Source organism: Armigeres subalbatus, chromosome 2 (genome assembly GCF_024139115.2).
Source record: "Armigeres subalbatus isolate Guangzhou_Male chromosome 2, GZ_Asu_2, whole genome shotgun sequence".
Lineage (NCBI taxonomy): Eukaryota > Metazoa > Arthropoda > Insecta > Diptera > Culicidae > Armigeres > Armigeres subalbatus.
Window position 1 is genome coordinate 431,909,010 of NC_085140.1, and position 25,140 is coordinate 431,934,149.

Consider the following 25,140-nt stretch of genomic DNA (forward strand, 5'->3'; position numbering starts at 1 on the left):
GTAAATTCTTCCACAAATAGGGTAACGATGGTATTTTGGACATCTGAATATATTTTGGACTTTTGACGATATTTTCTCTTATTTAATACGAAAATATGGTCAGAAATGTGATTATGAAAGAGATTTAAGAGACACATGATTCCTATTTACTAAAAGGAAGATACGTAGAAAAACACGCAAAATATAGCCAAAAGTCCAAAATATATTCAGATGTCCAAAATACATTATTTACCCTACTCCTGCCTTTTCCTCCCTGAATTTTCCGCGGGAATAACTTCAAAAATACTTCTAAAAATTCTCCAAAAAAATGCTTCGAAAATTTATTTTTAAGTATTTTCCTTCAGACGGAATTCACGATGATTTTTAGTGGGATCATTCGAAAGAGTTCTTTAAAGATATCATGAAGCAAGTCCGTCCTAAAGGGTTTCTTGAAGAAGTACCTGAAGAAATTCGGGAAGGAATTTCTGGTTCAAATCCCTATAAATTTTGAAAACTTAAGAAAAAAATCATGGGGGAATTTTCGATGACAACGAACTTCTTAGGAACTTCGAATATCAAAAAACTTCTTAGGGTGGGTATTAAAGAATGTGCACAGTAGAAAGTAGTCACCGAAAATTGCTCAACACAGTTTTGAGCAAGGATGTTAACGATCATTCAGTAATTTGGGTTCGATCATTTAGTAGTTTGCCAATAACACATTCCAGAAGCTGAATTTCAAAATATGTTGTATGGTGGACTTCTAGTGCGAAGGTTTTTCTACAACTCTGCCTAATGGTTCGTTGTTTGAATTCCACTAGTAACGGAGTTATAGCTTTAGTTTCAGTTACTTAGACTAAATGATAACAAAATTCCAATCGTTTAGTTTAAGTTACTGCAACTAGCGCTCTAACTCCGTTATTAGTTGAATTCTAATAACGAACCATTAGGCAAAGTTGTAGAAAAACCTTCGCACTAGAAGTCCACCATACAACATATTTTGAAATTCAGCTTCTGGAATGTGTTATTGACAAACTACTAAATGATCGAACGCAAATTACTGAATGATCGTTAACATCCTTGGTTTTGAGAGTGCATACAATGGTAATACCAACACCACAATATGAAGATAAATGTTTGTGTTAAAAGGTAAAAATGTCTATCCCAACATGCCTTTGTTGTTCTGAAAAATGGCGTCGAATCAATAACACATGCGCGAACTCATTTTGCACAGAAGGTGGAAAATCCGGATATGTCACACGGCGAAATTGTAAAGTCGTTGAATATCGTTAAATCCGGGATAACTGTTTTATACCTCGATGCAAAGGGGAAGATTCGCAGAACATTTTAGGCAGAAAAAAACTGTCGCAGCTCCAAAAAAATTCTCGTATGGGAAGCAATATGTGACTGCGGTCTCAGAAGCGACATTTTCGTCACAATCGGTACAATAAATTCACAAATGTACGTTGATGAATGTCTGAATAAACGACTCTTGCCATTTATTCGGAAACATTAAGGTACAGTGCTGTTCTGGCCAGGTCTAGCATCTTGTCACTACGGAAAACTGGCTCAAAACAGGTACGCTGCTAATAGCGTTAATATTGACCCGAAGAAGTCCAACCCCCCAAAATCGCTGGAGCTACATCCGATCGCAAAGTACTGGGCCCTGGTTAAAAGGAATCTCTAAGCTTGAGCTTGAGCTTGAGAGCTTGAGCTTGATTGACTGCTCGTAGTTGCTACTCCATTATGACCAGATCAGCTGTTCTTGCACAGGGAACCAACAGATGTTTGCTTGGGATTAGCACACATCTTCAATGTACAAGTACTGGTGATCTCATTTGTTAGGTCACACTGGCGCCTGCCACGTCAGAATGCAAGTCAATGTAGGGAAGGGGGAGGAAATGATGATGCAATCACTCGCCCACTGCAAGCCGAATATACCTCTGCACTTGCCACGAGTTCATGCGGAATTTGTTGGAATTTTTGGTTAGGGTCGAGAGGCAGAGGTCCGTCTTGGTTAACGAGCTGCCAATGTGATAGATAGGAGAAGGTAACTGATGGAATTTCTAATTGGATGTAGGAAACGAGCTCTATAGTTCATTTCCAATTCTAGCAGATTACTGTTAGAATACTCAAGTTGAAGGTATAGGAATAGTAATGGAAACGGTATGGAAGTTCATTTCCATTTCTAGCGATTGCTAGAACATGAGAAATAAAGAGAAAGATACAAAGTAGGAGAATGTAACGGACCTGGGATTGAACCCACGACCTCCTGCGTATGAGGCAGAAGCAGTAGCCATATGACTACCAAGCCCGCTCATTGGTTAAAAGGAATCTCTAAGAAACGATTAACTTAACAAATATATATCGTTAATTTGTTGATATTTTTGCGGTGAAAACTAAACACACACTTTGCATAATTTTGCATAACGTTTCGGCCTACTGCTTTTCAGCCATCATCAGATCTAAAATTTATTGAAACATGGTTAACAATTTTCATTTAAAAAATACAAAGTACAATTTTCTTCACCCACTTGCAATTGATCAAACGTTCACCACCAGTGTGGTTTTCAAACTAAAAACCCCCCTAAATGTCTGCATCCCACACGATGTTCTGCGTGACGTCACCCATCTTCTCTTCGTGTTGTATGTGTTCTGAGTGATCGTATTTTGCACACTAGGCCATTGTATGCAGAATTAATTCCACCACATTCACGCTGCATGTTGACGGTTCTGTCGTCACCAATTAGCTTGATATGGAAAGCCTCTGCTATTAGTCTGCTCTCCTGGTTTTCGATCCTCTCTAGAATTTCGGTTTTGTTGAAGTTAAAGTTATGTTATGTCCTTCTTCCATGAAATGTTGTGTTAGACCCGTTTTTGCCTCTTTTTTCTTCATGTTGTTCTGGTGTTCGTTGAGTCTTGTGTCCAGCATTCTGCCTGTCTGTCCCACATAGATTTTCCCATCATCGGTACCGCACGGAATGCCATACACAACATTTTTGGTTTTTCCTTTGGGGATAGGGTCCTTCAGACGGGAAAAAACGGTGTCTTTGATTTTGTTTCGTGGTTTGTGTGCTAGTGTTATGTTCTGTTTGTTGAGTATTTTTGCGAGTTTTTCACTCAAGCATGGTATGTAGGGTGGTGACAAAAATTTTGTTTCCTTTCCCATGTTATCGATTGTTTGTAGGGAGTTGTAATGTTGATGTGTTCGTTGTTTAAGCAATTGGTTAATAAACCACATTGGATAATGATTAATTAACAAAATGTGCTTTACAATGGTGATAGTGTTGTGTCTTTCATCGGCATCGGTGAGTTTAATTGCTCGATCGATTAATGCGATCGCCGTGTTGCGTTTATGCTGGAATGGGCTCTCTGAGTTGAAATCCAGATACCTTCCATTGGATTGTTTCGGTGTCCATGTTTTGTGAATTTTTGTCTGTACTCGGTGTAGTGTCATATCGAGAAATTTCAGTTTGTGGTTCTCTTCTTTTTCTACCGTGAATTTTAACTTTTCATGGAAGTCATTGAAGGTAGCCACAATCGTCTCTATGTGTCCTTCACTAGCAACACAGAAACAGTCGTCTACGTAACGGCGGTATATCTTCATAGGTATGTGTTCCTCCTCCAGTTTGTGTATGGTCTCCTGTTCCAGACGTTCCATAACTAGATTTGCAACTACTGGTGATAGAGGGGAACCCATTGGGACTCCGAAGGTCTGCTTGTAGAAGATTCCCTTATACGTGAAGAAAGTGGAGTCTAATACTAGTTTGACTGCTGCTACGAAACTATCTTGGTCGAGCGGTGTGTGTTTGTCGATCTCGTCCCAGCGTTGGTGTATACACTCTATTGCGTAGTCCACCGGTACGTTGGTATACAGCGATGTGACGTCAAGAGAGAACATTATTTCATCTTCATTTATCTGTGCTCCTGATATTTCCGTTGCAAAAGTGAAGCTGTTTCGTCCGTTTTTCCAACAATTTTCCCAAGGATGTTCGACAGAAATTGGGCCAATTTGTATGTTGTGGATCCTATAGTTGACACAACCGGTCTCAACCTTGTTTATGGATTTTGGGAAGTCCATATATCCGAGGTGGGTTGCAGTTCGACATGTTTAGCTTCTTATGCGTTCGAAAATCGATGTATTTGTTGTTCTTCCATTCATCAAGGATTGTCTTGATTTTTCTGGACACTCTCGCTGTTGGGTCAAACCTAATTGTCTCATAGGTGTTAGCGTCTCGTAGCATTTCCTCCATTTTTTCGACGTATTCATCGGATGACAAAATGACCGTCTTGTTACCTTTGTCGGCTTTGGTAATCAGAAGGTTGGGGTGATCTTTGAGAAATTTCTTACTCTTTCCTACATCTTTCACGATCCACTCCTGTTGGTGATGGCGAGGTTGATTGTTGAAGTTGATGAAGTTTGAAATTGCGGTTGCAACTTCAGCTCGAATTTCATCAGCGTTATCTTTGGACCTGATCGATTTGTCGATGTCGGCAATTGTTTCGACGTAGGGAAATTTCTCTCGCAGTGGAACGTTGTAGTTCGGTCCTAGCATTAGTGTCCGTTCCAGAAAGTCAGGTATAGGTACATTGGTTGTATTTTCCACCCAACTCACTTCGGGACTAATGGCGGCTATTCTCCGTTTCTTCAGGTTCTCAATTTTCTTTATTTCTTTCACCTTCGTAGTCATATACACTCTCGCAGTTTTGTCTTCCACAGCTTCTCTCACCTGTTCGAAGTCTTCTCGCTCTAAAAGACATTCCATTTTGTTTCTCAGAATGGTTTTCGTTTTCTTCATCCTTGCTAACGTCCTTTTGGCGTCCGCTATCATGACACTGATTATTCTGATCTTTTGTTTGAACAGAATCTTATCAAGCTGGCGAAAAGACTCTTCATTTTCCATGTTCACTTTCACTTGGTAATTCAAGCACATTGGAATAACTTTGCACTTCCGGCAGTTTAGAAGGAATTTGATGCGATTGCTAGTTTTGGCCAACTTGATGGACGTTTTTAGGAACTGTCGAAACACTTCTCTCACGTGTCGGCCATACTTCATTAGAATCTCCCTTTCTAGATTCATTTCCCTTCCTTGATCAAACGTTTTCACTTGGTAGGGTTTGGGTCACCGTGAACTTTTATATCGTTAATTTGTTGATATTTTTCGGTGAAAACTAAACACACACTTTGCATAATTTTGCATAACGTTTAAATATGCAAATAACAAGGTCAACTATAGGATCCACAACATACAAATTGGCCCAATTTCTGTCGAACATCCTTGGGAAAATTGTTGGAAAAACGGACGAAACAGCTTCACTTTTGCAACGGAAATATCAGGAGCACAGATAAATGAAGATGAAATAATGTTCTCTCTTGACGTCACATCGCTGTATACCAACGTACCGGTGGACTACGCAATAGAGTGTATACACCAACGCTGGGACGAGATCGACAAACACACACCGATCGACCAAGATAGTTTCGTAGCAGCAGTCAAACTAGTATTAGACTCCACTTTCTTCACGTATAAGGGAATCTTCTACAAGCAGACCTTCGGAGTCCCAATGGGGCTCTATCACCAGTAGTTGCAAATCTAGTTATGGAACGTCTGGAACAGGAGACCATACACAAACTGGAGGAGGAACGCATACCCATGAAGATATACCGCCGTTACGTAGACGACTGTTTCTGTGTTGCTAGTGAAGGACACATAGAGACGATTGTGGCTACCTTCAATGACTTCCATGAAAAGTTAAAATTCACGGTAGAAAAGAAGAGAACCACAAACTGAAATTTCTCGATATGACACTACACCGAGTACAGACAAAATTCACAAAACATGGACACCGAAACAATCCAATGGAAGGTATCTTGATTTCAACTCAGAGAGCCCATTCCAGCATAAACGCAACACGGCGATCGCATTAATCGATCGAGCAATTAAACTCACCGATGCCGATGAAAGACACAACACTATCACCATTGTAAAGCACATTTTGTTAATTAATCATTATCCAATATGGTTTATTAACCAATTGCTTAAACAACGAACACATCAACATTACAACTCCCTACAAACAATCAATAACACAGTAAAGGAAACAAAATTTTTGTCAACACCCTACATACCATGCTTGAGTGAAAAACTCGCAAAAATACTCAACAAACAGAACATAACACTAGCACACAAACCACGAAACAAAATCAAAGACACCGTTTTTTCCCGTCTGAAGGACCCTATCCCCAAAGGAAAAACCAAAAATATTGTGTGTGGCATTCCGTGCGGTACCGATGATGGGAAAATCTATGTGGGACAGACAGGTAGAATGCTGGACACAAGACGCAACGAACACCAGAACAACATGAAGAAAAAGGGCCTAACACAACATTTCCTGGAAGAAGGACATAACTTTAACTTCAACAAAACCGAAATTCTAGAGAGGATCGAAAACCAGGAGAGCAGACTAATAGCAGAGGCTTTCCATATCAAGCTCATTGGCGACGAAAGAGCACCGTCAACATGCAGCGTGAATTTGGTGTTATTGTTTCTGCACACAATGGCCTAGTGTGCAAAATGCGATCACTCAGAACACATACAACACGACGAGGAGAGGGGTGACGTCACGCATACCATCGAGTGGGATGCAGGCATTAAGAAGGGGTTTTAGATTGAAAACCACACTGGTGGTGAACGTTTGATCAATTGCAAGTGGGTGAAGAAAATTGTACTTTGTATTTTTAAATGAAAATTGTTAACCATGTTTCAATAAATTTTAGATCTGATGATGGCTGAAAAGCAGTAGGCCGAAACGTTATGCAAAATTATGCAAAGTGTGTGTTTAGTTTTCACCGAAAAATATCAACAAATTAACGATATAAAAGTTCACGGTGACCCAAACCCTACCAAGTAACTTAACAAATTATGGGAAACCCTTCAGACGTAACTGGCAAAAGGCTGCCAAATTAGTGTCGGGTGTTACCGTGCAAAAGCACATGAATGGTTTCAAGAGAAAGGTACGGGTATTTGCATACAAAGCATCAAATGCACTGAATTAATTAAGTATTACAATTGTACTTTGATTCTCTATGAAATAAACGTTATGTTGCTGATTTTTCTTTAAATTCCTTCCTGTAACATTATGATTACGGTGACCACTTTTTGCTGTGCACATTCTTTATCTCTTCCATTGAAATTAAATTAAACTTGAAAGTGACAGTTCGAAAATCATAGATATCTGTCAAAAGTAATCTTGTTGCGACAGCAGCGTTATTCGGAATTTATTCAACTGTCACTTTTAAATTTTGATTTGAGTTTAATTCGGGAAATGAGATGCACCCTTAGAAAAAATATTTTCATGTTTGCCCGAGCATACTTGAGCAAAATCAACTTAATGCTAGTTACAGTTGTGAGTAGCTCGGGGGCAGCAGGGACTATGTCCAAGGGCTTGACGATCCCTCCCCAGGCCATCTGCGAGTTGTGGGGCTTGCCTAGGATGTGGTGGGGTTTGACAGTGGGCCCTGTTAAACCTCTATAAAAAGCTGCATGTATCCGCAAGTAGGCCCCACCAAAGCGACCGTGTGCCGCTCAAAGCGCACAAGCCCAAGTCCTGGTGTTAGGTGGGACGCTAAACAGCCCTGACACGACGGCCCTCCGACGAGACAGGAGGTTTGCGCTGGCCCAATAAGCCGCCTAGAAAACCAATCATTACGAACAATATAAGAGATAATGCGACTCGATATAATCGGCAAAGACCTAGGCGACGAATACAGGATCACGATTGGAAGCTTGGAACATGGAATTGCAAGTCGCTAGGTTTCGCAGGTTGCGACAGGATGATCTACGATGAATTACATCCCCGCAACTTCGACGTCGTGGCGCTGCAGGAGATTTGCTGGACAGGACAGAAAGTGTGAAAAAGCGGGCATCGGTCGGCTACCTTCTACCAAAGCTGTGGCACCACCAACGAGCTGGGAACCGGCTTCATAGTGCTGGGTAAGATGCGACAACGCGTGATTGGGTGGCAGCCAATCAACGCAAGGATGTGCAAGCTGAGGATTAAAGGCCGTTTCTTCAACTATAGCATCATCAACGTGCACTGCCCACACGAAGGGAGACCTGACGACGAGAAAGAAGCGTTCTACGCACAGCTGGAGCAGACATACGATGGATGCCCACTGCGGGACGTTAAAATCGTCATCGGTGACATGAACGCACAGGTAGGAAGGGAGGAAATGTATAGACCGGTCATCGGACCGGATAGTCTGCACACCGTATCGAATGACAACGGCCAACGATGCATAAACTTCGCAGCCTCCCGCGGAATGGTAGTCCGAAGCTTCTTTCCCCGCAAAAATATCCACAAGGCCACATGGAGATCACCTAACCAAGAAACGGAAAACCAAATCGACCACGTTCTAATCGACGGTAAATTCTTCTCCGACATCACGAACATCCGCACTTACCGCAGTGCGAATATTGAATCCGACCACTTCCTCGTTGCAGTATGCCTGCGCTCAAAACTCTCGACGGTGTACAACACGCGTCGAAGTCGGACGCCGCGGCTTAACATTGGGCGGCTACAAGATGGTAGACTAGCCCAAGAATACGCGCAGCAGCTGGAAGTGGCACTTCCAACGGAAGAGCAGCTAGGCGCAGCGTCTCTTGAAGATGGCTGGAGAGATATTCGATCCGCCATTGGTAGCACCGCAACCGCTGCACTTGGCACGGTGCCCCCGGATCAGAGAAACGACTGGTATGACGGCGAATGTGAGCAGTTAGTGGAAGAGAAGAATGCAGCATGGGCGAGATTGCTGCAACACCGCACGAGGGCGAACGATATAAACGGGCGCGGAACAGACAAATCTCGATGTTCCGGAGAAAAAGCACCAGCAGGAAGTTCGAGACCGTGAAGAGACGGAGCAACTGTACCGCGCTAATAACACACGAAAGTTCTATGAGAAGTTAAACCGTTCACGTAAGGGCCACGTGCCACAGCCTGATATGTGTAAGGACATAAACGGGAACCTTCTTACGAACGAGCGTGAGGTGATCCAAAGGTGGCGGCAGCACTACGAAGAACACCTGAATGGCGATGTGGCAGACGAAGATGGCGGTATGGTGATGGACCTGGGAGAACGCGCGCAGGACATAATTCTACCGGCTCCGGATCTCCAGGAAATCCAGGAGGAGATTGGCCGGCTGAAGAACAACAAAGCCCCTGGGGTTGACCAACTACCAGGAGAGCTATTTAAACACGGTGGTGAGGCACTGGCTAGAGCGCTGCACTGGGTCATTACCAAGATTTGGGAGGAGGAAGTTTTGCCGCAGGAGTGGATGGAAGGTGTCGTGTGTCCCATCTACAAAAGGGCGATAAGCTAGATTGTAGCAACTACCGCGCAATCACATTGCTGAACGCCGCCTACAAGGTACTCTCCCAAATTTTATGCCGTCGACTAGCACCAACTGCAAGGGAGTTCGTGGGGCAGTACCAGGCGGGTTTTATGGGCGAACGCTCCACCACGGACCAGGTGTTCGCCATTCGCCAAGTACTGCAGAAATGCCGCGAATACAACGTGCCCACACATCATCTATTCATCGACTTCAAAGCCGCATATGATACAATCGATCGGGACCAGCTATGGCAGCTAATGCACGAACACGGTTTTCCGGATAAACTGACACGGTTGATCAAAGCGACGATGGATCGGGTGATGTGCGTAGTTCGAGTTTCAGGGGCATTCTCGAGTCCCTTCGAAACCCGCAGAGGGCTACGGCAAGGTGATGGTCTTTCGTGTTTGCTATTCAACATCGCTTTGGAAGGGGTAATACGAAGAGCAGGGATTAACACGAGTGGTACAATTTTCAATAAGTCCGTCCAGCTATTTGGTTTCGCCGACGACATAGATATTATGGCACGTAAATTTGAGAAGATGGAGGAATCCTACATCAGACTGAAGAGGGAAGCTAAGCGGATCGGACTAGTCATCAACACGTCGAAGACGAAGTACATGATAGGAAGAGGTTCAAGAGAAGACAATGTGAGCCACCCACCGCGAGTTTGCATCGGTGGTGACGAAATCGAGATGGTAGAAGAATTTGTGTACTTGGGCTCACTGGTGACTGCCGAAAATGACACCAGCAGAGAAATTCGGAGACGCATAGTGGCTGGAAATCGTACGTACTCGAAACGAATCGAATAGAGTTCGCCGCCGTACCAAACTGACAATCTACAAAACGCTAATTAGACCGGTAGTCCTCTACGGACACGAGACCTGGACGATGCTCGTGGAGGACCAACGCGCACTTGGAGTTTTCGAAAGGAAAGTGCTGCGTACCATCTATGGTGGGGTGCAGATGGCGGACGGTACGTGGAGGAGGCGAATGAACCACGAGTTGCATCAGCTGTTGGGAGAACCATCCATCGTTCACACCGCGAAAATCGGACGACTGCGATGGGCCGGGCACGTAGCCAGAATGTCGGACAGTAACCCGGTGAAAATGGTTCTCGACAACGATCCGACGGGCACAAGAAGGCGAGGTGCGCAGCGGGCAAGGTGGATCGATCAGGTGGAAGATGACTTGCGGACCCTCCGTAGACTGCGTGGTTGGCGACGTGTAGCCATGGACCAAGCCGAATGGAGAAGACTCTTATATACCGCACAGGCCACTTCGGCCTTAGTCTGATTAAATAATAATAAATAGTTGTGAGTAGCTCGATATTCAATAATTTCTGCATACTTGGAAGTAGATAAATACAATATGAACTTGACTGAAAATATGTTTCCATCGGCGTGGAAAATTTCCATTTTTTTGTCTTTATTAGGGAGACTTTCAGCCCGAGGCAGTACCGATTCATTTTTGACGGCGGCGGCAGCGTGGCGCGGTGGCGCACAGGTCTATTTTGAAGAAGGAATCACATCCACCGTTGCCTTATTTCGGGCTAACGCCTTCATCTAAAAGAGAGACAGACTTACCTTGTGAACCATCTACGCAATGAGCTGAATAATAATATTTGAGCCCAAAACCGCTGTTTTTCTTGAGATATGGAAATAAGTCCTTCAAAACAGATTACGTTCTCCGATAATCTTTTCATCCCAGAATTCCGGATGCTTCTGCCATCCCTTCGCCTTATAACTGGATTTTGTTATTTGAATGGCTACTTCATATCAATCAGCCGCGTAGAAATATTAGTTCCCATTAATACGCAAGGAAAAGTGGCATTTCTCCCATACTCCCCTAAATTACTTTCATCGTCGATACTTGATGATAGCTTCGCATGATACATCCCAATTTGGTAGGCTATTCAAGTTGTAATCTGCCCATGATCGCTTATTTGTAACACTCGCATTTTTGTTCATTTTGTAAAAAGCCTGTGAATCGTTCAGAAAGCTCAATTTACTGCATCTAATACCACAACAGTAAAATAGGCTTTACTATCTTGCTTATCTGTGGTGAGCCTGAAATGATTAAGTTTGTCGGGAGGATTGACAAACGATTTACAAAATCAACCAAAATGCAAATGTTACAAATATGCGATCATGGGCAGTAATGGCCGCAGCAAAATTCAAGGATTCCCCAACACTTTTGTTTGACCGATTTACATTCCATCAAGTTATGGACTTTTCAACATACACGATTCCCTTATAGATAATTCTCTCTTTGTTCCCGTTTATAGTTATGGAGCTGACCAGCTCAACGTCATCTGTCAATTTGGCACCCAAAATAACAGTTTCTTGATGAAACTTGTTTGAGAAAAATCATTTTCTCGAAAAATAATAGATCTGAAAACAGATCTGAAATGAGCAGACACGATTTTTGTTCATCATCCAAGCTGCAACTAATTATAAATCGTGTTTTAGACATATTCAGCTTTTTTTTCGTTTTAAGCTAATGTTGAATCATTTTAAGGTCAACGCGTGTGTTAAAAAATGATTTTCAACCAATTCTACCACAGTTTAGCGATATCTCGTTTCGACGATCCGAACAATGAGCACCACCATGTGCTCCCCCCTGCGTAGTTAATCGCACCTGTTCATGTGCCCCCCATGCCGCTACTCCAGAATCAATTATCAATACTTTTCCAACCGACCACCCTTCTAATAGCAGTCTTCCTTCACGGTTTTCTCCTCATTCTTCTGCTCCATTTACAGATCACACCGAAAGATGGTCTCCCAACAGTGGTGTGTAGTTCCTGCCGCGATCAGCTGGAAACGTGCCACCGGTTCCGACGGGTGGCGCACAAAACGCAAAAGTCACTGCAGAGCTTCCTCAGCTACGCTGCCAAACTGAGCGGAAGTCCACAGGTAAGTCCAATCGAAACCTCATGGCCGCCGTATGTAGAAGCAAACAGGGAGATCACATTCGCGTGATAAGACGAGAGAGCAGTGAACTCAGTTCCCCGAGCGGATCGGACCGAGCCAACCATTTATAGATTGGTGGTGGGTGATAATGAAATTTTACTCGATTTCCAGTGCAAATTGGATGAAAAATTAGCAGGAAGGCCACACATTACCAGCTGGCGGGTCCGGTGGTGGCGCTCGGTACCATAATATACCGACTAGCCGAACTGACGTCAGGCAGATGTGGGCTAATTTACACCTTTTCGGATTCAGGTGGTGCAAATTGAAGACGGCAGATCTACGGATGCTGCAGGGAAATTATTCGATAATTGACGGAATTAGTACCGATTTCGGTGGATTCACGCGCTGTCCGGCTGTCAGTTTTCCCATGAATCAAACCCGTAATAAGTTTGCTAACTGGAAGTTGACGGTTGGAATGTGGCGATTTTGCGATAGATTACGGGACTCTGGTGTGTCCCAGTATGGTTTTTGGCGAACAATTTCGATCAAGTGGGGTTGATAAAAATGTCAATTGGTTGGGGTTTCAATTTCACAAGCATATCATGTTCCACGTGAATGCAATTCTCAGATGCGAGATTGTTTTCATCTAAGTAGGGAGCTGTTCTACAATTATTTCTCCATATTTTGACAATTTGGAGATTCAAGATTGGTTAACCCACAGATTCATTTCATATTATGAATAATGAGACTTGAATAGTGAACGGTAAATAAATACCGATATACTAATTTGCAAATATTGCACTTGCTCATTCCTCATACATCAATTTTATTGTGGTTGCATTCTTGGACGAACGCTATTAGCGGATACTCTTCGACGTCTATTGGACTGCGAAGCTCATTTTCATATCAACATCACACCACAAATTGCGCATAGATTCTTAGAAACGATTCTCTCCAACTCAATTGTCCACGCAATCCATCGCCAACGGGGAAAGAACATTGACTGGGAGATAGTTCCAGTCTGATTCCGCTTTGCCGCTTCTATTGCACAGCAGCGTCGCCATCGCCATCGCCAGTGCTAAGCTGGAATTACGCCAGCCCACGGAGTTAGGGAGAACCGTCCAGCTGGAAAGATTATCAACCGTGCCGCCACCGACCGACTGTCCAGCCGTGCGTCCGTCCGTCCGCCGCCGTTAGTGCGTTCTGTGTTTGTGTGTGACAAAAGCTGATTTGCATTTTAATTAAAAATTCACTGCCTTTGATATGTCCACGGTGATAACGGCGTGCCACTTGCAACGCAAATCAGTCAAGCGCGTCCACCGACTACAGACAGAGGCGGAATCGCGGGCGGACCGTCCAGCTCTGTCCGCGGGAATTTGATTCGACTGGAACCACGGCTCCGAGTTAAAGGAAGATGGACTAATATGAATGTTTGAATTTTTGTACATATTGGGCTCAGAACTATATTATTTTTTGTTTTACATACAATTTGGTAAAAAATCATAAAAAATGTATAATGCTTTCATACGATTGCGTAAAAAAATCAACGGATGAGCGTTATAATGGAGGTGAAAGTGAAATGTTGGGATTGATTTACGAATTTTCTTCTTTAAAACTGCTGTGAAAATGCGGATTTTAAAAAGCATTAAATTGTTTTTTTGTATTGATTTAATGAACATCCTATTAGCGTGTGGCCCTTAGTACCATTCACCCCTGGTCAGTCACAGTCGCACAATCGGCATTGGAAGGGGGAGTTGGCAAAATTCCCTTTGTTTTGGCGCGCTACTGTTGACTTTGTGCCAGACCAACTGTACCGCTGCGGACTGGGCGCTTGTTTTGTGTGCTGTGACAAATTGTGGATCTAATCCCGTCACCCCAGTGCTTGTCCGAAGCGCTACACGACAACGCACAGTGCGTTAATTTTTATGGCAAAAGCCTACCAAAATTGTTCCCCTGTGATTTTAACTCATTTGTGTGTCGAGTTATTTTAGATAATTACAGAGATGCAAAACAAGTTCCTATAGTCAAGCATGAATTGATTGGAGACGACTTTCGAAATAAAATTAGTATTCATTAAATGAGTGAAACGATGAGATTTTACACGAAAAAACGCGATCGCGATGTATTCCTGTAACAAACCGGATTACGGTACAAAAGGTTAAAAAATCTATGAAGTATAGACGCATTAATACCCGAGCCTAATTTTTTAAAACTTTATTCGTAGAATTTCTGGGTTAAAAACTAACCAAATTTACCGAGTGCTAGCAGAAATGTCAATCCAAAATACCTCCGTTTTCTGGAAACGTTATGGACTGGCCAATCTTTGCCAACAAAACTTTAATTTCCACAAAAAACTGAAATAAGACAATGTAGATAAATTGATAAGACTCACCAAAGCTTTATGAGGAAAGGTTCGTAAGGCTGTGTATTGACTGCACCCGAAAACGTAGACCAATTATTGAGAATGTTTAAATCAAATTAGGGATGAACTGAATAGATAGTTGCCAACAGATTAGACATGCTGGCAAATCTAGATAACGTAAAAAAGGCAACATTGAATATTTTCTCTTTTTTACATTTTTATAAGGCTGTAAAGTTGGTCCAGCAAGAGAACGTGATGAATCCTGTTCTTATCTGATATCTGTTTGAAAAATGGTCTAGTTTCAATAAGCAAATGTGGATTCGTCATAAGGCCATACCGAGAAGAGATAATAAAAATGATTGATTTTTAACCATTTTCCAGTTGATCGGAAGAGTAAATGGAGAATCATCTTGCCAGCATCAATTATTTAAATTTCGGCAGAAGACAAATGATGAGCTCTAGACCAAGGCAGCCTATTCTCGGGGCAGGGTTGTTTGGCCGAAAGCCATTTGGAAGAATGCCACTAGGCCGAGCAAACCATTAGGCCGAAACCCATCTGGCCGAAAGAGTCATCCGGCCGAATAGGACATTTGACCGAATAGGGCATTTGGCAGAATAGGACATCTGGTTGAATAGGACTTTTGGCCGAATAAGAATTTGGCCGAATAAGTTATTTGACCGAATAGGAGATTTGGCCGATTAGGGCATTTGGCCAAATAGGACATCTGGCCGAATAGGACATTTGGCCGAATAAGTCATTTGGCAGAATATGACATCTGGTTGAAGCCCATCCGACCGAACGTCACATGGCCGAAAAAGTCATCCGGCCGAATAGGACATTTGGCCGCTTATAACATTTAGCCGACTTGGACATTTGGCCGAATAGGACATTTGGCCGAATAAGACATTTGGCCGAATAAGTCATTTAGCCGAATAAAACATTTGGCCGAGTAGGACATTTGACCGAATAAGACATTTGGCCGAATAAGTCATTTGACCGAATAGGAGATTTGGCCGAAAAGTACATTTGGCCGATTGGGGCATTTGGCCGAATAGGACATCTGGCCGAATAGGACATTTGGGCGAATAAGACATTTGGCAGAATATGACATTTGGTTGAAGCCTATCCGGTCGAACGTCATTTGACCGAAAAAGTCATCCGGCCGAATAGGACATTTGGCCGACTAGGACATTTAGCCGACTAGGACATTTGAAAAGTGAGAAATAGGGTGTGAAATGTAAGACAACACTTCTCACTCCTCATTTCTCACTTCTCACTGTGAAAAGTGAGTAGTGCAAGACGTCTCACTTCTCATTTTTCACAGTTTTTCTTGAACTAACGTCTTTTCAGTCTGGCGAAAGAATTGAGACGTTAAGTTTTTTTTTAATTTCCAACGTTTCGGCCTGTGGTCTTGGCCTTCTTCAGGGAGCTACAATTTATTTAAAAAAAAAACATGTTTTTATAGAAACTTCCTAGTTACCATTTTTCCATTAAACCTCACTTAAGAGAGTACCGCCTTTCGTGGAGTGCAAGTGCAACAAGCCATGCATTTTTTGTCGTTTATCGATTTTTGTCTTCCAAAGTATCTATGTAGAACATTGACATTAGTTTTGATATAGCTTGAGTCTACCTGCTGACACATTACCGTAACATTTATTCGGTTGCGTTGGTGGACAAATGCTATTTTTATGTTACACACTTATTAGGTCTGCCACTTACTACACTTCAAAATGGACACTGATGTATATAATGTCATACTCTGTTTCGTATCTGTAAAAGTCGAACTCACCGTCAAGGCAGAATCCACTACGGTTCTCAACCTGGGGTCCATGTACCCCTGGGTGTATCTCCATTTGTATCAGGCGGTACCTGTGACAGAAATGTCTAATGTTGGATGTTGAATTATGAATGCAACGAAAAACAAATAACTGTACATATGATTCATATATATCAATATGATTTGATTTTCGGTAGAGATTAATAAAAAGGTTTTAATTTGGTTTTAATCACGATTCATGTTTACTCCGAATTTCCTCCGAATTTCCTTGGGAAATTCCTTCGAATTTCCTTGGGAAATTCCTCCGAATTTCCTTGGGAAATTTCTCCGAATTTCCTTGGAAAATTCCTCCGAATTTCCTTGGGAAATTCCTCCAAATTTCCTTGGGAAATTCCTCCGAATTTCCTTGGGAAATTCCTCCGAATTTCCTTGGGAAATTCCTCCGAATTTCCTTGGGAAATTCCCCCGAATTTCCTTGGGAAATTCCCCCGAATTTCCTTGGGAAATTCCCCCGAATTTCCTTGGGAAATTCCCCCGAATTTCCTTGGGAAATTCCCCCGAATTTCCTTGGGAAATTCCCCCGAATTTCCTTGGGAAATTCCCCCGAATTTCCTTGGGAAATTCCCCCGAATTTCCTTGGGAAATTCCTCCGAATTTCCTTGGGAAATTCCTTTGAATTTCCTTGAGAAATTCTTTCGAATTTCCTTGGGAAATTCCTTCGAATTTCCTTGGGAAATTCCTTCGAATTTCCTTGGGAAATTCCTTCGAATTTCCTTGGGAAATTCCTTCGAATTTCCTTGGGAAATTCCTTCGAATTTCCTTGGGAAATTCCTTCGAATTTCCTTGGGAAATTCCTTCGAATTTCCTTGGGAAATTGCTTCGAATTTCCTTGGGAAATTGCTTCGAATTTCCTTGGGAAATTGCTTCGAATTTCCTTGGGAAATTCCTTCGAATTTCCTTGGGAAATTCCTTCGAATTTCCTTGGGAAATTCCTTCGAATTTCCTTGGGAAATTCCTTCGAATTTCCTTGGGAAATTCCTTCGAATTTCCTTGGGAAATTCCTTCGAATTTCCTCGGGAAATTCCTTCGAATTTCCTCGGGAAATTCCTTCGAATTTCCTCGGGAAATTCCTTCGAATTTCCTCGGGAAATTCCTTCGAATTTTCTTCGAATTTCCTTGGGAAATTCCTTCGAATTTTCTTCGAATTTTCTTCGAATTTCCTTGGGAAATTCCTTCGAATTTTCTTCGAATTTCCTTGGGAAATTCCTTCGAATTTCCTTGGGATATTCCTTCGAATTTCCTTGGGAAATTCCTTCGAATTTCCTTGGAAAATTCCTTCGAATTTCCCTGGGAAATTCTATCGATTTTTTTCGGGAAATTCCTTCGAATTTCCTTGGGAAATTCTTCGAATTTCCTTGGGAAATTCCTTCGAATTTCCTTGGGAAATTCTTCGAATTTCCTTTGGGAAATTCCTTCGAATTTCCTTGGGAAATTCCTTCGAATTCCTTGGGAAATTCCTTCGAATTTCCTTGGGAAATTCTTCGAATTTTCTTGGGAAATTCCTTCGAATTTCCTTGGGAAATTCCTTCGAATTTCCTTGGGAAATTCTTCGAATTTCCTTGGGAAATTCCTTCGAATTTCCTTGGGAAATTCCTTCGAATTTCCTTGGAAATTCCTTCGAATTTCCTTGGGAAATTCCTTCGAATTCCTTGGGAAATTCCTTCGAATTTCCTTGGGAAATTCTTCCGAATTTCGGGAAATTCTTCGAATTTCCTTGAAAATTCCTTCGAATTTCCTTGAAAATTCCTTCGAATTTCCTTGGGAAATTCCGTCGAATTTCCCTTTGGAAATTCCTTGAATTTCCCTTTGGAAATTCCTTGAATTTCCCTTTGGAAATTCCTTGAATTTCCCTTTGGAAATTCCTTGAATTTCCCTTTGGAAATTCCTTGAATTTCCCTTTGGAAATTCCTTGAATTTCCCTTTGGAAATTCCTTGAATTTCCCTTTGGAAATTCCTCCGAATTTCCTTGGGAAATTCCTTCGAATTGCCTTCGAAATTGCTTCGAATTTCCTTGGGAAATTCCTTCAAATTTCCTTGGGAAATTCCTTCAAATTTCCTTGGGAAATTCCTTCGAATTTCCTTGGGAAATTCCTTCGAATTTCCTTGGGAAATTCCTTCGAATTTCCTTGGGAAATTCCTTCGAATTTCCTTGGGAAATTCCTTCGAATTTCCTTGGGAAATTCCTTCGAATTTCCTTGGGAAATTCCTTCGAATTTCCTTGGGAAATTCCTTCGAATTTCCTTGGGAAATTCCTCCGAATTTCCTTGGGAAATTCCTCCGAATTTCCTTGGGAAATTCCTCCGAATTTCCTTGGGAAATTCCTCCGAATTTCCTTGGGAAATTCCTCCGAATTTCCTTGGGAAATTCCTCCGATTTTCCTTGGGAAATTCCTCCGATTTTCCTTGGGAAATTCCTCCGATTTTCCTTGGGAAATTCCTCCGATTTTCCTTGGGAAATTCCTCCGATTTTCCTTGGGAAATTCCTCCGATTTTCCTTGGGAAATTCCTCCGAATTTCCTTGGGAAATTCCTCCGAATTTCCTTGAGAAATTCCTTCGAATTTCCTTGAGAAATTCCTTCGAATTTCCTTGGGAAATTCCTCCGAATTTCCTTGGGAAATTCCTCCGAATTTCCTTGGGAAATTCCTCCGAATTTCCTTGGGAAATTCCTCCGAATTTCCTTGGGAAAGTCCTCAGAATTTCCTTGGGAAAGTCCTCAGAATTTCCTTGGGAAATTCTTCCGAAACGGCTTGGAAAATGCTACCAAATTTCCTTGGGAAATCCTTCCGAATTTCCTTGGGAAGTTCTTTCGAATTTTCTTGAGAAATTTTTTTTGGAAATTATTTCGAATTTCCTTGGAAAATTATTCCGATTTATTTTTGGAAAATTATTCTGAATTTCCTTGGGAAATTCTTCCGAATTCCTTTGAGAAATTCTTCAGAATTTTCTTGGGAAATTGTTTCGAATTTTGTTGGAAAATTGTTCCGAATTTTCTTGGAAAATTCTTTTGAAAATTATTTCGAATTTCATTCCAAATTTCCTTGGGAAATTAAAAAAAAATGTTCTGATTATCCTTGGAAAATTATTCTGATTTTCCTTGGGAAATTATTCCGAATTTCCTTGGGAAATTCTTTTCGGAGATTGTTTCGACTTTTATTGGGAAACTTTTCCGAATTTCCTTGGAAAATATTCCATGAAATCTTTTTCCAAATTTCCTTGGGAAATTATTTTTTGGAAAATTCTTCTGAATTTTCTTGGGAAATTCTTTTGAATTTTCTTGACTTCAGTTGGAAAATTCTTATTCCGAATTTCCTTGAGAAATTCTTCTGAATTTTCTTTGGAATTTTTTTTCGAATTTTCTTGGGATTTTTTTCCGAATATCCTTGGAAACTTCTTTTTGAAATTATTTCGAATTTTATTGGGAAATTTTTCCGAATTCTTCTGGAAATTATTCCGAATTTCCTTGGTAAATTATTCTTTAGGAAATTCTTTTGGATTTTCTTGAGATATTTTTCTGAATTTCGTTGGAAAACTTTTCTGAGTTTTCTTGGAAAATTCTTCCGAATTTTTGTAGATTTTTTTTTCCGAATTCCTTTAGAAAATTCTTCTGGAGTGTCTTAAATTTGTTCCATGTTTGACGAGATAAATTTCATTCTAATAACTAATCGAAGCTCTATTTTTTAATTTTTTAATAAACTTATTCTTATTAAAAGTTTCAAAACGCATTTATAGAAATGCGTTTGATTTTTGCCTCTCAACCACCGTACTGTGCGCCGTTTGTCTGAGAAGCTTAAAACTAACGACTATGGGTCGTCCACCAAGTAGAGACAGGACGCCCACGCTGACCACTGCGCCGACCGGTCCCCATCCGCAGTAGTGGTAGGCTTCTTAACGAGCACCAACAGTAAGGAGAAACATAAATATGGTTTTTTAAATTGAGTCGATGATAACGCGATAAAATAGATCCAATATGGAAGGGAATTGGCAACGGAGGAGCAGAGGCTGCGATGGATCGGGGGGATCGTTCGTTGCACTTGAAGTGGATCACCCACGCGTGCTGGCTTAATGCCTTCATTGCAGAATGATTCCGCAAATCTAGCGCTTGGTTGCACAGTCTGAGGCGCTGAACGAATATGATAGCCGATCTGCTAAGTTAGAGGTGACAGGAAAGTGGCTAAGATAAACAAGGGGGGAATTGTTTCCGTCGACTCATATCATAACGTTGAATTGCCGGTTTGTGAGTCGGGCAAATTGAACGAGTGATAAAACTAAATGAATTAATGTCAATTAGAGTGTCAATAAATTGAGATAAAACCAAAAAAATGTGGCGTACTTTGAAGTAAGTGATGTGGGCTCGATAATAAAGAAAATCATAAAAGTTATGGGGTTCGTGCAGATGCGGCTTTTATTATACGTGACACTGGGAGTTTGCTCACCATTACAACAATCTCTTCGTATTAGCATTTATTTTATTGTGGATTTTTGTTAAGTATATACTCTATCGCATGGCATCTTTGCACAACTTTCACAAATTTGTCAGTTCTAGTCTTTTTGTATTTATATTGTCTCTTTCAAATAAAGCTATTCCTCAAAGTGTAAACTTTTCGTTCGAAGCTCGTTCGAGTTTTTTTAAACTATCAAACAGTACCGCTCTAGAGGGTTAAAGTTCTTTCAATTTTCCCGAAACAAAAAAAGAAACTTAGCTTCACAAAAATGATGTTCCATTCGTGACACAATCTGAAACAAGAAATGACAATCCACAAATCACCATTCGCTGGCTGCTCGCACACATCTGCACCGTTTCGTTCTTCGCCAGCACAATTTCGCACTCTCGGCGGCTCACACAACCCGCCTGCAGGCAAACTCATTTCTTCACCGAAAGCCAAACAAACATGAGGAAAGACGTGTTGTGTTTTTATTATCAGTCGTACGTTAAAATGTCATTTCGCTCGCTGCATGAGGTTACAAAATGGTGTGGGGGGGAGCTTCCTCCGAGGCTGCATCACCACCCACACATATCGCGCGTCCCAGAGCTCGAGCGGTGCGGTTCTGGTATACGTGTTGCAACGGGGGAGTTGAAGAAAACCCGGAGTCGAAACCGAAAATACACACAAGAAAACCAGAACAGTTCACAGGCGGGAGTAGCATTCATCGTCATGGTGGGACCTTGTGTTGTGCATGGTAAGGATTATTATTTCACTCGACTATGATGCCGAGTTCTTACCGTGGCTGTGTCGTTTGTTGTGGTTTTTTGAGTTTTTTTTTGTATTCACGTGGTTCAAGCCGGGCAGAGTCTCGGTGCGGGAGTCACTTCTTTCTGATTTCTGAATGAGCAAAACTGACGACGAGTAATGCCTAAATGCGGAATGATGGAGCTGATGAGCTGATTCTATCCGACCGTGTCTCGCTGCCGTACAGCAGGGTAACATAAGTCGTTCCGTTGGTGGCACGAGGCGGGGAAAGAATGAGCTTTGAAAGAAAGCAGCTAGACGGTGATGCTATACAGGTGTGCTCTGTGCCATGAACTGTTCGTTTTGAGTCACTGTGAATGGACTTTTTCAATTGTGAAAAATTAGTTTGTGAATGCTTTGCGGTGACAGTGTGGGATAACGTTCTGTGTGGGAGGGCATTCATCTACTTCGTAAGAGTCTATCAGCCAGCGTTAAACCATACTCGGCATACCTTGCCAACCGTAATTGTTGTGTGAAGAATAATGGAATATTTTTGAACCGTCTAATCACCAGAGAATATTTCTGGTTCGCCACCACAAACCACCCGAAGAATTTAATTTCTAATGGATGTGGCTTGCGGACTGTCTGATTTCATTAGCTGGTAGCAAACCAAGCGGAAAAATACTCCTCCACCTACCTTACTGACTGGTTTATGGAATTTCCTATTTGTAATTCTAATCAGACATTCGAATATGACACGTTACCGAGCGTATGGGGTTTTACCGTCTTTTCCCCCTTGGTGAGAGGTGGTTGTTGTGTTGAACCATGAAATAGCTTGGTGTGAAAATTCTGCAGGAGTATTTCCCATGAGAAATTGAATATTTTTCTTGGAAGAAATTTGGAAGAATTTTCCTAAGAAATTTAAAAGAATTTCCCTAGAAAATTTGGATTTTTTCGAGGAAATTCGGAAGATATATCAGAACAAAATCAAAGGAATTTCTTGGGGAAATTTGGATGAATTTTTTAATGAAATTTTGAAAAAAAAAACTCGAGGAAATTTCAAAGAATTTCCACTGGAAGTTTTGAAAAAAATTCGGAGTATATCCCCTTGGAAATTTGGACAAGTTTTTTGAGAATATTTGGAAGAATTTCTCGAGGAAATTTGGAAGAATTCCCCCAGAAAATAAGGAATAATAATTCTTGGAAAATTTAGAAGATTTTCACGAGGAAATTTGGAAAAAAAATCAGAAGAATTTTCCGTGAAAACTCGGAAAATATCTCTGCGGAAAATCGGGCGAATGTTTCGGTAAAAGTCGAAGTTTATCCCCGTAAAAAAGTGGAAGAATCCCCTTTTATGAAAATCAAAAGATTTTCTCGAAAAAGATCGAAAGATTTTCTCGAGAAAGATAAAAAGAACTTTCCGTTGAAATTGGGATTAGAGCTCCGAGAAAATTTGGAAAAGTTTTCCGAGGAAATTCAAAATAATGTCCCTCGAAAATTCGGAAAGGACACTCGGAGGGGTTTCCGAAAACAAGTGAAGCAAAAATCTCCAGAGAATAAAAATCATAATCATTTCCCGGGAAAATTCGAAACATTTTGCTTAGGAAATTCCGAACAATATTTCAAGAAAATGTATTAGAATTTCCCGTGGAAATTAATTAGAATTTTTTTTGAAAGAATTGGGGAAAAATTTCTCGAATTTCCGGTGAATTTCTCGAAGAAATGAAGAAGAATTTCCAATGGAGTTTCTGAAAGTATTTCTGGGAATAAATTGGAAGTATATTCCGAAAAAAAATTGGAAGAATTTCCTTAGGACATTCGGATAAAGTTTCCAAGGAATAATTTCCCAACGAAAATCGTAAAAAAATATCAATGAAAGTCAGAAAAAAAAAATAAAATAACACTCAGTTAAATTACTAGTCTACGTTGTTCGACAGTGCTGGCAGAATAAACGGTTTTTTGCGTATGGTTTGAACAACCAATCTTAGCATTATAACTTTTTTCGTGGACGTTTCAGCAATGAACATTCTTCAGCAAAGTTTTTCGGCATCTTTTGGGTTATATAACCCAATGTGCCACTCGGTTTACGATGAACTGAAACCTCTAGAAATAAAAATGCTAAAATATACGTTTACTCATACTAATTTCCACACAAACTTCAAACACGATGCGGAAAGCGAGGAAGTAATCAATCGGGTCCAAATTATGTACAGTTGCTTGGGGCCCAGCCAAGACATTTAACAAAACTAAAATGATTTTCCTACGACCGGAGTTGCCGAATAGTATGCAATTAATTGTTCTAGTGGAATATTGTGATAAAATAAATCCCGTTTTTTATAACATTGGATGGCAGAATGAGAAGAAAAAATGCATTCATGATGCTCATATATTGCATTAGTTGCTTTGGACTATGGAAATTGACTGGCGATAGTTGATTGATTGGAAAATGCCCGAGATTATTTGGTCACAAAATAGAGGTTGTTCGTCGGTTTTTGGACGTTGAAGTCGCTCAATCGGACAAGATTTAGGGGTGCCTAAAATTCATCAAAGTTTTGAAATTTTTACCCATGAAAATTTTCCCAAGGAAAAGTCGAAAATCGAATTTTTGTTTTTGATGCCAAATGACTTAAAAATGCATGAAACGTCAAGATCTGATGTCATTTAAAAAAAAATTTTTTTTTTTTTTGATAAAATCGGTTTTTTCTCTTAGAATATTTTTGGGACCTTTTGAATTTTTTTCAGATGATGAAAATTGTTTTCATCGAATTTTAACACCGGGCGATACGCAAACGTTTTCGTAACCAAAAATATCCCCCTATGCAAAATTTTAGTAAAATCGGACATGATTTAGGGGTGCCTAAAATTCATCACATTTTTGAAATTTTTACAAATGAAAGTTTTCCCAAGGGGAGACCAAAGGAAAAGTCGAAAAACGAATTTTTGTTTTAGATGCCTAATGACTTAAAATTGCATAAAACTTCTAGATCTGAAGTGACTTAAAAAAAAATTAAAAAAAAAATCGATTTTTTCTCTTAGAACATTTTTGGAACTTTTTTTCAGATGATGAAGTTTTTTTTAATCGTATTTTACCACCGTAAGATACACAAACGTTTTCGTAGCTAAAAATATTCCTCTATGCAACATTTGAGCTGAATCGGACATGATAGTTTTTTTTTCTCACAAGGGGGAAATATTTTTTTTGTTTTTTGATGCCAAAGGACTCCAACTGGTTCTTTGGTTTATACTTCTTGCAGATGTCGAATAAATCTCCCATCGAATCAGAAATGAAGTTCAGTCGTCAGAATTGTATGAAAAACTAACAGACCCGACGAACTTCGTTTCGCCTGAAATCGATTTACACTCTGATTAGTTATTTAGTTATGTCGAAATTTCTGTTACATTTGTATGGGAGGCCGCCTTTCCAGAAGGGGGGGGGGGGTTGTGTACCACCCTAAAAACATATCTTCCCTTCCAAAACCTCCGCTTGCCAGATTT

General features: G+C 40.9%; 1 protein-coding gene across 3 annotated transcripts in view; it reads left to right on the forward strand.

Annotated features, from left to right (window-relative positions):
• LOC134213570 (putative uncharacterized protein DDB_G0288537) overlaps nt 1-25,140 on the forward strand; it is an 816,291-nt gene that overhangs the window by 545,671 nt on the left and 245,480 nt on the right. For all 3 annotated transcript variants that reach the window (XM_062692739.1, XM_062692740.1, XM_062692741.1), the window contains one exon: nt 12,128-12,280. In XM_062692739.1, coding sequence (XP_062548723.1) covers nt 12,128-12,280 — 153 coding nt within the window. The remainder of the gene's footprint in view (nt 1-12,127; nt 12,281-25,140) is intronic.